Below are 15,644 nucleotides of genomic sequence, written 5' to 3'. Positions count from 1 at the left end.
TCTGAGCTATTACTTGTTCGCTTAGAGCTGTCCCCACCGACCCCTTTACTCTTTCAGAGAGTTAGAATGTTCATTCTGGACCCTCATTGCGTTTTATTCTCCCCCTACCCCGGCCCGGAAAATGGAATCTGGCAATTTATGCCAATAATTTTTTTTTAGAAAAATATTAGTATATTTGATAGTCCTTAAATTAATTAAGAGTGGTCTTTCCCAATTACTGTAATTTTACAAAAACAATTTTGCAAGCTCTTTTTGTAAAAAATAGCTTGTGTTCTGGAGCCAGAATGCTGGGTCTCAGGCATTTTACATGTGAGCTTGGACAAATAAACTTCATCTTTAGGTGGCTGAGTTTATGTGTAAAATGTGTTTATATATGAATATTTATATGCACGTTGATATACATACATTTTATTATGCTATATCGTGTTATTGTAATTTTTGCAATATGGTATATAAAATATATATAATATGTACACTAACCTACTTTACACACTAACCTACTTTACATGATTGTGAAGATTAGGTGAGGCACTAAACACTGGTACAAAATAAGCAGTCCATAAATATTACTTAAAAATAACAACATTTTTCTCTATGGTTTGTGGTTTTGATTTTAAAGATTCTAACTGTGAAGTATCCCTTCAATTTTCTTTGTGAAAATATTAAAGAAGTATTTACTTTAGAATTTCTATAATATCTGACTCAAAATGCAAGTAATCAATGAATAGAAGTAAACTAGGCACACCAGGGCTGGGTTGAGCAATGTGTGCAGTATTTCTACCGCTCATGTGTGTAAAGAAAAGACTATTTTTTTGGTTTTGTTTTTAACCAGAAGAAACTGATAAATGGAAGAAAAGCTAAGTGTAAAGAAATGCCATGTCGTCTTCACTATTCCCTTGAGGTAAAACCTTGGGACACATAATCATGTGGTACTTTATATGTAAACTGAATTGAGGGTAAAATATTTCTTACCCTTTTCTCAACAGAATATTGAAGGATGTTTGTTCCAAGATCTCTCAAAATCAAGAGGAATGCTAATGATGACATCAAAAGTTGTGTTGCTAAGAAAATTAAGCCAGAAGCCGAAGACCTTCATTTGGACAAAGGCAGAGATGTTGATGCTTTAGTTACAAAAGAAACCACTGCACCAGACAGGCCCAGAAGCGAATCAGGCTCCTTTCCCAGTCCTGCTGGCCAGTTGGCTGAGGCAGGCTTGGTAGGACCTGAACAGGGTGCTGAAGAGCCTGTGAAGTCATTTTCCAAAACACAGCGCTGGGCAGAACCTGGAGAGCCTGTCTGTGTTGTCTGTGGCCGTTATGGAGAGTATATCTGTGATAAGACAGATGAAGATGTGTGTAGCTTAGAGTGTAAAGCAAAACATCTTCTCCAGGTTAAGGAAAAGGATGAGAAATTAAAACTGAGCAGTCCACAGAAAGCCGGTTCTGAGCCAGAGCCTCCTCCACTTGATGATGTTTATGTCTACAAAGAACACCCCTTTATTTTGAACCTTCAGGAGGACCAGATTGAAAATCTTAAACAGCAGCTAGGAATTTTAGTTCAAGGGCAAGAAGTCACAAGGCCCATTATTGACTTTGAACATTGTGGTTTCCCTGAGGCCTTAAATAACAACTTGAAGAAATCGGGCTATGAAGTGCCAACCCCCATCCAAATGCAGATGATTCCAGTGGGTCTTCTGGGGAGAGACATTCTGGCCAGTGCAGATACTGGCTCAGGAAAAACAGCTGCTTTTCTTCTTCCTGTTATCATCCGAGCTTTATTTGAGGTATTTATAGAGTTTGCATGTATTATTATTAAAAATAATGACATATTTGCCGTTTCATCATTTTTAATTTTTTTATGTTTCATTCTTAACCGTTTTAAAAATGCAAGTTGAAACTAGGTATTTATAACTTTAGCCACTGGAGCTCCTCCTGATTTTGCTTCTTATAGTTCATATGCAAAACATAATTTTAGAGAATTTTTCCATTTTAAATTGAATCAAAGATCTCTGCATTGAAGGTCTAAAAAATTATTTCCAAAACCTTTATTTTCAACAGATTTTCTCTTAAAAGAATAAGCTTTTGATCTCATGGAAAAAATTCTGCTGATTACATGAGCTGTAGTTTATGTGTCAGTTAAGCCTTCTTGGATTTTGTATTTTGAAGGAACTGCTGTCTATCAAAGTTGCAACCCTGTTGTACAGAGTTTCAAAATATACCCTTAAATATGATCCATGGTCCATCCTGAAATAATACCACCTTATCTTGCTTGTTAGCTTACAGTGTATAAAGACCTTTCACAGATAATTTGCTTGACAAACATTTTGAGTAATGATTCCAAATACAGTGAATATCCTTTATCTGAAATGCTAGGGACCAGAAGTGATTAAAAGTTTTGCTGATTTTGAAACATTTTTATAGATATTACAGGTTGACCATCCCTAATTCAGAAATCCAAAATACAAAATGCTCCAAAATCTGAAACTTTTGAACATCATGTTGGTGCTTAAAATATTTTGGATTTCAGGTTTTCAGACTGGGGATGCTTGACCTGTACTGATGAGCTTGTGAGCTCTGACGTATGGCAAGGAAGAAAAAGAGTAAATATGGGCCAAAGAAAGGATAAAAGAGAAATATTTGAAAATCTAAAGAGTGGTAAGGACCAAAATAGAACTAGAAGGCAGAAAATAAGATATGGATACACACATATATAAAAAATAAAAGTTTTTTGGTTTTTCTTTTTTTTTTTTTTTTTGGACAATGGAAGAATCTACAAGAGAGCTGAGAGGGAAAGATAATAGGTAGAATGCCCAATTTCAACAGTATCTTCCTGGTGACTATTGGGTTTTCTCTATAGAGAAGACTGGCTAAAGATTGCAGGATCCAGTTAACAAGGAACAGTCCCTCAGTTTTCCCACTTTGGTGACAATGAACACCTCTCCCTGCTCCCAGTTTTGATCTTTCATTGTGTATCTGTATTATATAAGAAATGGATTCAATTTATCATGGTCATTGGAGGCAAAACCTGCATTCAATGATCAGAAGGCAGGAGAGCTTGTATCTCTTGGGCTGATGGAAACAGAAGGGAAATGTTCCTGAAATCACTGTGGTGATTTTTTTCCATATCAGCAGGAATTAACTGCTAGTGTTTCTGACTTGCCTTTCTTGTCTTTGCAGAGAAAAACTCCATCTGCACTTGTTCTTACACCAACGAGAGAGTTAGCCATTCAGATAGAGAGACAAGCTAAAGAATTGATGAGTGGTCTGCCACGAATGAAGACTGTGCTTCTTGTAGGGGGCTTGCCTTTACCTCCACAACTTTATCGTTTGCGACAACATGTGAAGGTAAGCATCCATTTGATATAATGTCCTTGAAAAAGTTTTATAAGAGATATAGGAGCTAATAGTTGGGTTTTTTTTCCCCCTTGAGGAGTAAGTGTGGTTTTATGTAGCTTTAAAATGCTTGTTTAAGACTAAATATTTCTTTAAAGTTCATTTTATATAGGAGAGAAGCACAGTTTATTGAGTGCCTGTTGTATGCCAAATGCCGCTGGATATTCTCACATAGGTTATTCCATTTAACCATCACATTTGCTCTGGAGATAGGTTGGTATATCCCATCTTTTATGATTGAGAAGGTGAAAGATCCATAGTCAGTAAATTATAGTTGCTAGAATTGAAGGCTTAATTTACCTGACTACTCCTTCCTTAGTTATGCTATCATGTTATAATCTATATATTCTGAGATATACAAAAATATGTAAAAGCAGTGTGGTCTAGTTATAGCTTTGGAAATTAGGTAGTAATATGGCTGTAGATAAATCACTTAACTTCCCTAAGCCTCACTTTTCTTGAGTTTGAATAGAGGTGAAGATACCTGCCTTTAAAGTAAAAATTTTAATGACAGGATTGGCACATATGCTGACCACAGTGGACGGTAGCCTTAGTGCAGGGGCTGGGTCCTGGAGGCTCCCTGCTCTTCTGAGCATCAATTGTTCAATTTTGAAGGTAATTATAGAGCTCCTCGAATCCCAGGGGGAGGAATTGAGATGCCGGGGAGACGGTGGGAGCACTGTTAGAGGAAGCATCAACAGTTACTTATCCGCTGGCATGAAGCTCTGCAGTATTCAGGGACTTCTATGGGTGAATAATAGCCTTTCTTATATGAATGTTGTGAAGATAAAATGAGGTGTATTTGATAGATTTAAAACATATGCCAGGCGTGGTGGTACACACCTGTAATCCCAGTGGCTCGGGAGGTTGAGACGGATTGTGGGTTCAAAGCCAGCCTCAGCAAAGAGCAAGGCGCTAAGCAACTCAGTGAGCCCCTGTCTCTAAATAAAATACAAAATAGGGCTGGGAATGTGGTTCAGTGGTCGAGTGCCCCTGTGTTCAATCCCTGATACAAAAAAAAAAAAAAAATATATATATATATATATATATATATATATATATATGTAAAATATAATTGTAAGACATTACAGATTAATAGTGGGACATTGGATCAATGATTTTTCAGCATGGACCTTCAATATATAAAACAGATAAATATTTTTTTATTAATATAAAATTATAAGTTTAACAATGTATTTTATAAAGTAAACATTAAAAATATTTGGATTGGGGCTGGGTTTGTGGCTTAGTGGTAGAGTGCTAGCCTTGCAATGCATGAGGCACTGGGTTCTATCCTCAGCACCACATAAATGTAAAATAAATACATTGTGTTCACCTAAAACTAAAAAATAAATTATTTAAAAAATATTTTGATGGACATCAATTTGAAATTGGGTTATTATAATTCACATCAGCCTCTGAATTAAATTTATTTTTGTTGCATAGAATATAATAGGTATGTAGGTGCAAATTCTAAACAGCTTTTAAGCAACTAATCTTGCATTCTCATTCTTAAAATAAATAATGTAATGCATTGGTAGTAATCTCTAGCTTGCAGCATGTAGTAGCTCATATGGTTGGGTACAGTGTTTTCACTGTATTTCACTTATTTTTAAGTCTCAAACTTAAAAAAAAGGTGGCCATACGCTATACAAACCTCGGTTCCCCCAAGCTTCTTGAAAGTACGTTGTTAATTCGATGCCCCATGTATCTTACAGTATCATTTCTACAAAGACATTATCCTGTATAACCACAATGCAGTTATAGAATCAGGAAATTAACATTGATATTAGAATACATCAGGAATTGGCATTGATAATCATCTATACCTTAGACTCTTATTTTTATAATTGTCCCATTTTTTTAATAGCACAAAAATCCCATTCAAAATCAAATTGCATTTAGTTGTCATGTCTCTGTCATCTCCTTCAGTTTAGAACAGTTCCTTAGTCTTTTTGGTTTTGTCATGATCTTACCATTTCTAAGATTTACAGTCTGCTGACTTTAAAGAACATCCCTTAATTGATTAGATTCAGCATATCTTTGACAGAAATTTTACAGAAGAGATGCTTTGCTTTTTTTTTAATTGTATCCTTTTAAGTGGCAGATTTCAGTCTGTCTTTTCTGAGTGATAGTATCTGTTAAGTAAATGTAGGGGCTGGGATTGCGTTTGCCTAGCATGTGGGAGGCCCTGGTTCGATCCTCAGCACCACATAAAAATAAATAAATAAAATAAAGATAAAAAAAAAGCAATATAAAGTTTCCCTTTTTTTTTTTCAGACATCAAAGACCAATTTATTTAGTTATAAAACAGTTCCAAATAATTGTTGCTTAAAAGATACAAACCTAAGAAACAAAAACATGATAAGTTCTTCAAAAGATTCCTCTAAGTGGCCAACTCCTAAAGTATATTTAAAGTAAAATCCCATTTGCAAAAGTTACTTTTACAGTTAACTTTATAGAAACCTGGCTACTGTATACATTCTTTTGCTTCCTAGAGAAACTATTTATAAACACTCATTGCATCATTTATGGTTTTCCAGGGCAGCCTCCACTCATTCCTTTATTTCCATACTTTGCATCATTTAGAAGATGAATTCTGTTATTAATTATGGACTTCCTGGGCAGAACTTTTATTCCTAGTCATTTTTCCATATAATCTGTGAAATAAAGGAAAATGTAGGAATTATGATCCACATCTTGATCTTTAGGAAACTGAAACTCAGAGGGAAGAACACATATCAGGAAAGGCTTCACAGAGGAAGCGACCCAACACTGAAGCTTGAGAGATGGTTCCCTTTTTTTGTTATTAGTAAATATTTTGGGAGGAGTACTTAGATATATGTAAATTTGTGTTTCACCAAACTTTTATTTTATTCATTTATTTTATTTATACAGTATGAACTCATCATTTCCTATTTTATTCAGAAGTTTATAATCTGTTATGGTCATTATTTGTTTGGTATTCCACTTGTCCTTGATTTGACCAATAGAAGTACCTTCAAGTTGTGCCCTTTAATCATATCTCCATGATTCTGTGCTTGCCTTATTCTTCCCTGACCCAGCCTGGCATGTCTTTCCAAAAACTCTGGCTCCTTTGGTGGAGAATTGTATTTAGAAACCAAGATTGAGTTCTCCCCATGCTCATTGTGTTTGGACTATTACTGCGTTTAGGACCTTGTAGTAAATAGATCTGGGGGATAAATATAAGTGTGTGTCTTTCTGTGTGTAGTTATTGGAGACTATGAGATAATGAGTTCATGTTAATAGTTACAATTCTAATTCAACACAACAGGAATTCCTTTAAGTTTCTTTTTGTTTGTTTGTTTGTTTCCATATTTGTAACTCTTACAGGGGAAACCAGCCACTCACTTTTTTTTGTTTTTTAAATTTTTTAGTTGTAGATGAACACACGGTATAGTTATTTATTTTTATGTGATACTGAGTATCGAACCCAGTGCCTCAGGCATGGGAGACAAGTGCTTTACCACTGAGCTACAGCCCCAGCCCCCCACTTTTCTTTTTTTTATTTATTGATTTGACTTGTCCCACCACACACACTCTCCCCTCCCACATGGTGATGCTTCCTCACTAGGTCCCACTTCACTTCCATCCCTCAGGCTCCAGCCCTCTTCTGCTCCTGCTGTCATTCCCACCCCTCCCACCAGCCTGTGTGAATTCCCCAGTGCTCTCTGAGAAAAAAACACTGAAACATTTTTCAAGACCTAGGGCAAAATAAAGACCCTTTTAGATAAACAGAACTGCAAGATTATTACCATCTGAAGGAGCTTTCAAACTGAGATATTCTACAGATAAATAATTCTAGAAAGAAAAGTGTGACATAGGTAAATACTGGCCAAAATCACATGGTGTTAAAGCATTTATCCTTGACTATTCAGGAAAATAATATAAAAGTTTTAATTATCTTCATACTTTATTAAATTATATATTTGTTAAAATGCAAGGGAAGACACTGCAAAAATGAAAAAATAATTTATAACCTAAAACCAGCAGATAGGAAGAAGAGAATAGAAGAAGTACACTCAACTCAAAATAACTAAAATTGATTTGAATATTTGTGATGTTTCTGAGGTACCTAAGCAGAACTTTATAGTTCTAGGACACGGATCTTTATAACCCTGAGATTTTATCATCCTCAGTGCTTTTTACCATTCTGTTGTTATATATTTGAAAAGTGGAATACAATTAAATTTATTAGATCATGTGTAATTCTACTTTGTACCAGGAACTCTCATTTAATTGTCACAATAATTATTATCATTTTCATTTTCTGGGTGAGAGAACAGATACACCATTATTAAATGCTAAAGAGTAGGGTTGTTGCTGAAGTTTTACTAAAGAGCCCCTACTTTTAGCTACTACTTTAAGTAATATATTATAAAACTCTTAAGAGCCTTGAATAAACATATAAATCATTGTACCCAGCAGTTTAATTATAAAAGAAATAATGGTGGCACACCTCTGAAATCCTAGCAGTTCAGAAGACTGAGGCAGGAGGGTCGAAAGTTCAAGCCAGCCTCAACAACTTAGCAAAGCCCTAGGTAATTTAGCAAGACCCTGTCTCAAAACAAAAAATGAAAAGGGCTGGTGTTGTGGTTCAGTAGTTAAGTTCAATCCCTGGTACCCAGAAAAAAAAGGAGGAAAAAAAAAAGAGGAAAGAAAGAATAGGCCCAAAGAGGTTAAGGAATTTGCATTTATATTCACAGAGCCAACTAGCTGTCAGCCAGCCTACAAGCCCCTTTCTTGTCCTTGCCAATCCTCAAGCCTCACTCTCCATTACACACTTCCCTTACCAGCTGTAGGCCTCAGTGGTCTCCCAGTCTCAGAAATTATATAGATGCTTTCCCTCTGTCTGGACCACTCACCTTGCAGATTACCACTGATTCTGTAGTTTGAGCTCAAGTTTAAGGTAGGACTGACAACAGATACCTCCATTTATTGTATACCTTATGAAAGAACGATCAAGGCTTGCCGTCAGAGAAAATGCCCGTTTATTGAGGAACAGCTCTGCATATTTATAGAGCCGGGGCTGGTTTGACAGTTGGCATGGGGTGCTTTTTGATTGGTGGGTAAGGATCAGGTGAGCCAGCAGGGCTAGTCTGATTGGTGCGTTAAGGATCAGGTGAGCCAGCAGGGCTAGTCTGATTGGTGGGTAAGTATCATGTGAGCTAGCAGGGCTCACCATTGGACGGCTCTTCTTGGGGGATGGGGAAGTTAGTCTTTGGAGCCAGGGCTACTCCCAACACCATACTTATCTCATTAGCATTATTTGTTTCTTCCTTTATATTTCATGTTTTCTGAGAATAGAAACTGTGTCTGACTTCTCTACCAATGAATTCTGAGTACTTAGCAAGTATCTGGCACATATTAGTCACTCAATAAAAATAGAATAAATGAGTAAATGTTGTCTAATTCTTAAATTTGTTTTTTCTCTTTTATTCAGGTTATCATAGCAACCCCTGGGCGACTTCTGGATATAATAAAACAGAACTCTGTAGCACTTGGTGGAATAAAAATTGTAGTAGTAGATGAGGTAAGTAGTGGTATTTAAAAATATTAGTCACATAACTTTGTATAACTCATAAATTATGTTATAAATTCATAAAGTATGTTATAGTTATAAAATTGTATTGTATATGTAGGGCATTTTCTCCACAGAGAAAAAAATTCCATGACTTTTAAAAAATTACAGTAGTGGTACTTAAGCTATTTCCTATGTAGAGCTAACGCTAAAATTAAACCAGAACTGTCTTTTCCTAATTGACAGGAAACATAAGTTCAACTGGTACTATCTTCTTAGTGATAAATTTTTTAAACATTTGATGATTCATATCATTTGTCTGCAAAAGTAGGGGAATCAGTGACATATAATTATTACCAGGAATTGTGGAGGAGGTAGCTAAATAATTCTTAGTTGGGTGACCTTTTTGCTTTCTTTTTTTCTGTGTGGTCATAAGCACTCGTGGTTATAATTTTCATTGTTAGTATACCATTATAGGCATTTTATATTTTGGGCTTCTATAAGAAGGTAAGTAACTGCATTATTATCATAAATATTATGTCATATTCCATCATACACACAAGCATGAGAATACAGAACCGTGTACCAGCCCACACTGGGTATATTCCATTCCTGCTTGCAGGGTACATTTAACTTCACATAGGTCCCACCAGAAGTGATAGAGTAGAGTTTTGGTGTTACCCAGGAATGATAGAAATGTGGAATGCCAGTTGTTGATCAGTGATAGCATCCTGGTATGTCCTCTAAACCCAAGTAAGTAACAGTGGGGTACTGGAGGATGTGGAAAGAAATGTAGCAAAGACTCTGAAGACCAAGGTTTAGACATTTGTGCCATATCCTATGAAACTTTGGAAGTTACTTAATCTTCTAGAGCAGTGGCCAGAATGAAGAATGGTTGCAGAGATGTCTCATAGACTAAAAAGTCCTAAAGAATGTAAGATTATGTTTTTCTATCGTTTAAAATATCTGCTAAGTCAGCATTTTCCTGCCTTGGTCTCTTTATGGAACTCATTTATTGCATGTGATCATCATCAGATTTAAACTGCCCATAAGACTACATTTCCATTTGTTGTTAAACTCATGTTCCTAAGTTATCCATATCATTGGAGCCTGAGAAAAGTTTTTTTTTTTTTTTTTGGTACTAGGAGTTGAACTCAGGGGCACTCAACTACTGAGCCACATCCCCACCCTATTTTATATTTTATTTAGAGACAGTGTCTCATTGAGTTGCTTAGTGCTTCACTTTTGCTGAGGCTGGCTTTGAACTTGCAATCCTGCTGCCTTAGCCCCCTGAGTTGCTGGGATTACAAGCGTGTGCCACCGTGCCTGGCTGAAAAAAAGATTCTTGTGTGGAATTTAGTTATGTTCCATTCATTCTCAGTTCTCTTCATAGCATTTTCATTACCTTTGGTTAATAAGATTTCATACATTAATGTAAAAGAAGTACCTGTTCAGCAAACATGCACTGAGTGCCTGTCACATGCATCCCCTGTCCCAGCTCCTGGATAAGTTTGATCGGAGTTATATAGAGTTTTGAATACCTGCTGAAATCTTATTGAAGAAGGCAAGAACATTATCCTATCTGCCGAGATAACAATAGTACTCAAATGGATGAGATAGGGCAGGGTTTGCAAATGCTTTCTGTAAAATACCAGATAGTAAATATGGTAGGCTTTGGGGGCCATCCTGGTCTCTGTTGCAGCTAGTCCATACACATATACAGCATGACAGTGACTGTGTGTGTGTGTGTGTGTGTGTGTACTGGGAATTGAACCCATTCCAGGCAAGTGCTTTACCACTGAGCCGTGTCCTTAGCCCCTGCAAAACTTTATTTACAAAAACTGGTAAAAGTTGGACTTTATCCTGAGGGCCTTCATTTGCCACTGATAAAAGCTGTTGGTAAAAATAATAGGACTGTATATGGTTTGCCCATTGTCCAGGACAAATAAGATCAGAAGGAGAAATGAGAGTAAACCCATTGGCACTGTAAAACATGGCTTCTCAGAGGTAATAGCATTTAGCCTGGGCCTCAAAAGGGGGAACATGATTCAGAAAATAAAGGATGTATCAAATATTCCAAGTGAAGAGACAGTGCTAGAAAGTCCAACTACCTGTGTGGAGGAAAAAGGAAAGAGACCAATCAGCTTGAGGAATTTTTCCCAAGAAACAATAGGAAGTAAAGTTGGGTGGTTAGGGTGGAGTCAAATTATAGAGGACCCTGAAAGGGAGTCAGAGGAATTTGGATTTCATGTGGGAGACAATGAGGCTTTCTAAATTATTGAGTTGGGGCATAACATGTTGAAAGTGGTGGTTTAGGAAAGTTACTCTGCTTCTCGGTACAAGAGAAATTAAAGAAGAAAGAATCTGAGACAGAGCAGCCAGCAATCCTGACAAGGGGTGAAGGGGTCAGGGACAGGGTGGAGGCAGTAGGACTGAAGGGTTAAATGAGAGTACTATAATTGTTTATGAGTCTCCTGATGACTTAATATAAGAGCAGCAGAAGAAGGCAGTGACAGAGGTGACTCCATAAATTATAAGTTGTGCCTTTAACTTTAGAAAAGGGTAAGTGGGTAACTGCTGGGTTTGGGTGATACTATTTAAGTTTGGCTTGAGAATGTTGAATTTTGTGTGCATGATGGACTAAGTGAAACTGTATGTGTAAGAAGCGTGCACTAGAATTCACTTGACATGATGGTTTCTCTAAGAGAGGGAGCTTGGAGAGACATGGCTTGGGCATTTGGAAGACAAAGCAGTAAACAGAGTAATCTGAGAGACCAGAGAGGAGCTGAGAATGAATGCTGTCCTTGAAGGAGAGAAGCCACTGTTTCAAGAGGAGGGTTAGGACACAGGAATGACCAGGGGTGAATACCAAGATAATCCCTTTGAAATTTAAAAAAACTCTGCTCTGTTGCCTTTCTGTGTCTCCAGTGAGACCTTTCCTTTGGACTAGAATTTTCTCCTGATACATTTATCTTCTGTGAGTGTCTGTGGCTCTGAAACCACCCCTCACTCCCCCAGACAGGCTTTAGACTTTCTTTCCTCTCTGCTCTGTTGAACTGTACACAGAACTTGTTATTTTTCTTACACTGTGTTCTCAGCCATATCCCAGTAATTAAGCATGGTATTTACCCAAGTTTCCCTAATGATAGGAATCACCTGGCATGCTTGGTGAATATAATACAAGATCAGACTCTCACTTGATATTCTGATTCAGTAGTTTTGAGTTGGAGCCCAGGAATCTTTAAAAACTCATTCCAGGTGATTTTTACCTTCAGAGAGCTTTAGGACACACTGACTAGTAATAACCTGACATGTAGTTAGGTGCTTGTTTGGTATTAGAATTAAGGAATGCTCATTATTAATAAAATGCATTTTTAGGGCTTTTGATGTGCTGTATACTACTTTTGACCTTGAGTCTACAGTGGAAAGTACTATAGATGAGTGTTCTGAGTATTCTGCCTCATGGGGCTGTGGCATTTGTACCCACCCAAAGTAATGTGACAGAGACAACTGGTGGGCTACCTTAGATTGGTAGTTCAGAGCTCTCTGAGAAGGTGACTTATGCTGAAATCTGAACGAGAAGGAACCAGCCATGTGGAGGTCCATATGGAGGGAAGACTGTTTGAGACAGGACAGCCACTGCACATGCACTGACATGAGGCTGGTGTGGGTTATTTGGGGGCAGAAAGAAGGCTGGTGTGGCGGCATCAAGGACAATAAGGGATAGTGGTGGGAGATAAAGTCAGAGAAGTGTACAGCATGAGAGCTTGTAGGACTTCAAGGCCCTGGTGAGAGGCTGGATTTTACTCTAAGTGTGATGGGAAACTACTAGCAGGTTTTAGTAGAGCAGTGATAAGATCTGATTTGTATTCTTGAAGAAGCCCTCTGGTTGCTTGAGGAGAATGGGTCATGGAGGGAAGGTGACAGGAATAGGAGCCGCACCTCCAGTGTGAGCTGGAGAAAAGTGACTGTACTGGGATGTGTTAGTGTGTCAGTAGCATTGTTGCTGAGGAGGTGATTAATGAAGAGGAGATGAGGTAGGGATTTCTATTGATGTCATTTCACCAGATGTGTACTGGAATAGGGAGGAAATAAAACATTCTGTTATGAATATGTTAAATTTGAGGGGCCTGTTTGATCCAAGTGGAGATGTTAAGTTGGCAGTTGTTTGTTGAGAAGCAGTTGTGACCAGAGATAAGATTTGGGGACTCTGATGTGTATATGGTATTCAGAGCCATGGAACATGTTAGTGTTATCTAGGGAGAATATAGAAGAGGAAGCAAAGGAGGCCCGTGACGCAGCCCATGAGGCTTTCCAGGTACAGAGGTGGTCCAACGTACAGAGACCAGGCAGAAAAGAGGAGTCTGAAAAAAAGAGTAGCCACTAGGGAGGAGAAAATCCATGAGGGAAGAATATAAGTATTTGAAGGAGATGATGGTAATTATGTTATGGGTAATTTAAATATGTATTTTAAGTGTATGAATTTTGTCAGTTTGGGTTGACACATCTGTTTCCCTGTTAGACATAAGTTCTTTGAAAGTGAGGTCTCTGTGTGCCTTGACCACCTGACAACCAGCATTTCAGCTTCATATTTATAATGCAGGTTCTACAGCCAGATTGCCACTGTCCCTTAATAACTTGTTATTATTCTGTACAGCCAGATTGCCACTGTCCCTTAATAACTTGTTATTATTCTGTAAGATATACCTGTTTCCTCATCTGTAAAATGAGGGTCATAACAATGCTTACCTCACAGGATTATTATGAGGATATGTATGGCATTTGGAAAGGTCCTTGGCACATAGTAAATGCTCAGTTCATATGAATTCTGAACCACAGTTAGCTACTCAGTAATGGTTTGGCCATTAAATGTTTATCCCTAGGACCCTGAATAGAGGTAGAAGTCACATTTTCACACATTAAGGAAGTCATGAGTAATGAAATGTAAGCAACATCAAAAACATTTTTCAGAAAAGTTGAACAAAGTTTGTTTTACAATTAGGGAACACTTGTGTCAACCTCTTTTTCTCATCTCTTACACTGTTTACCACTTACTATTGCATTTCTGAGTAGCTTTGTTTTGATTTTAAGTGGTTCTAATGTTTGTAACACCTTATATTTATGTAGTACTTTTATTTTGAAGAAATTTTTTACAAGTATATTTTTTACATTTTAACCTGATAACATCCCTCTAAAGTAGGAAATTAGTTTATAAGTGGAAAACTAAGGTATAAAAAGAGCAAGGTTTGGGGCTGGGGTTGTGGTTCAGTGGTAGAGCGCTTGCCTAGCATATGTGAGGCACTGGATTCAAACCTCAGCACCACATAAAAATGAAATAAAGATATTGTCTCCACCTACAACTAAAAAATAAATAATAAAAATGAGCAAGGTTTCCCCAATGTCTGATTCATACTTTCAAAATAATGCAATTTAGATGGAGACTCAACACATGAATATTGTATTTGTATAATTATCCTAGCTACTTGTGGTTTTTCTATTCTGATACTTTTTCTTCTGTTTTTTGATGGTTTTTAAAAATTTTTGTTTATGCCCATCATGCATTTTGAATGGCAACTATGTTTTATGAGTAATCCATGCACATTGAAGATGAATTGGCAAATGGATGGGGATGGGTGCATATCCCTACCACCTTAGAATAACCATAATTAGTGTTATTTCTTTTCAGATATTTCCTCCTGTGTGTGGTTTGTAAGAGGCCTTGAGAGTTCAGACTTTAATCTGTACACATTGGGAACCCTCAAAGGATTTTAAGCAGGAATGTACTATAATCAGACTGGTATTCTGGACGAGAAGAATAGCCAGGAAGCCAGAAGACTGGTTCACAGAGCAGTGGAGTGGGAGTTGTGGGAGGCACTTCTAGACATACCTCGGAGACTGAAAGTAAGGGAGGAGGTTGTCTGCATTGTGAATTTAGTTCTTTTTGCTTTGTTGTGTCTACCAAGTTTTCTACAGTGAGCATATTCTATTATTCAAAAAAGTAAAAATAGTGTCTTAAAGAGAGACAAAGACTCTCTTTGATTTGGGCTCATGGGTAATGACTTCCACCTGGAAGAGAGTAGCTTCAGTGAGGTGAGTGGGTGAGGGTAGTGGGTGGAACAGTGAGTGGAAGTGAGAAAGCAGAGGAATGGAGACGGCGGGTACAGACAACTTTCAGAGCTGGTAGGAGACAGGCAGAAGGAGTTTAGTTCAAAAGGCCTAGAGGCTGCTTCTCCCAGATAGGAGAGGTGAGTGGCACTTGGGGGATCATCGAGGGATGTTTACAGAATGTACTCTGTGTGTGCACACATGCACGTGTTCTCAATGTTCCATCATAAACAACAGAAATTTATTTCTCACAGTTCAGGAAACTGAGAAATCCAAGATCAAGGCCCCAGCATATTCCATGTCCAGTAAGGGTCTCTGCCTCAAAGATGGTGCCTTCTTGCTAGGTCCTCACACAGCAGGGGGGAGAGCAGCTCCCTTCAGCCTTGGAACCCTCATGACTTAATTATCTCCTCAAGGTCCCACCTCATAACACTACCACACTGGGGGTAAAACTTGAACATAGTAATTTGGGAGGATACCAACATTCAGACCATACAGCCTCAACATTAAAATTTTTATTTAAAATAATATTTTGTTATAAATAAACTGTATGCTAATGGTAAAAAATAAATAAATAAAAACCTTGCAATAAAATTTAAAAGTGA

At 37.5% G+C, this 15,644-nt stretch overlaps 1 protein-coding gene across 5 annotated transcripts in view; it reads left to right on the top strand.

Moving 5' to 3' along the window:
* Positions 1-15,644, top strand: part of Ddx59 (DEAD-box helicase 59) — an 89,263-nt gene that overhangs the window by 67,279 nt on the left and 6,340 nt on the right. For 3 of the 5 annotated variants that reach the window (XM_078022557.1, XM_078022558.1, XM_078022553.1), the window contains exons 2-4: positions 987-1,783; positions 3,177-3,344; positions 8,857-8,946. In XM_078022557.1, coding sequence (XP_077878683.1) covers positions 998-1,783; positions 3,177-3,344; positions 8,857-8,946 — 1,044 coding nt within the window. In that variant the 5' untranslated portion in view covers positions 987-997. Of the gene's footprint in view, positions 1-615; positions 902-986; positions 1,784-3,176; positions 3,345-8,856; positions 8,947-15,644 lie in introns of those variants that run through there. The other 2 variants (XM_078022556.1, XM_078022554.1) reach the window with 2 other exon arrangements.

The sequence above is a fragment of the Ictidomys tridecemlineatus genome, chromosome 10, assembly GCF_052094955.1.
Source record: "Ictidomys tridecemlineatus isolate mIctTri1 chromosome 10, mIctTri1.hap1, whole genome shotgun sequence".
NCBI classification, from domain to species: Eukaryota; Metazoa; Chordata; class Mammalia; order Rodentia; family Sciuridae; genus Ictidomys; species Ictidomys tridecemlineatus.
The sequence above is the reverse complement of the archived record's forward strand: the minus strand, read 5'-3'. Positions and strand labels throughout refer to the sequence as shown.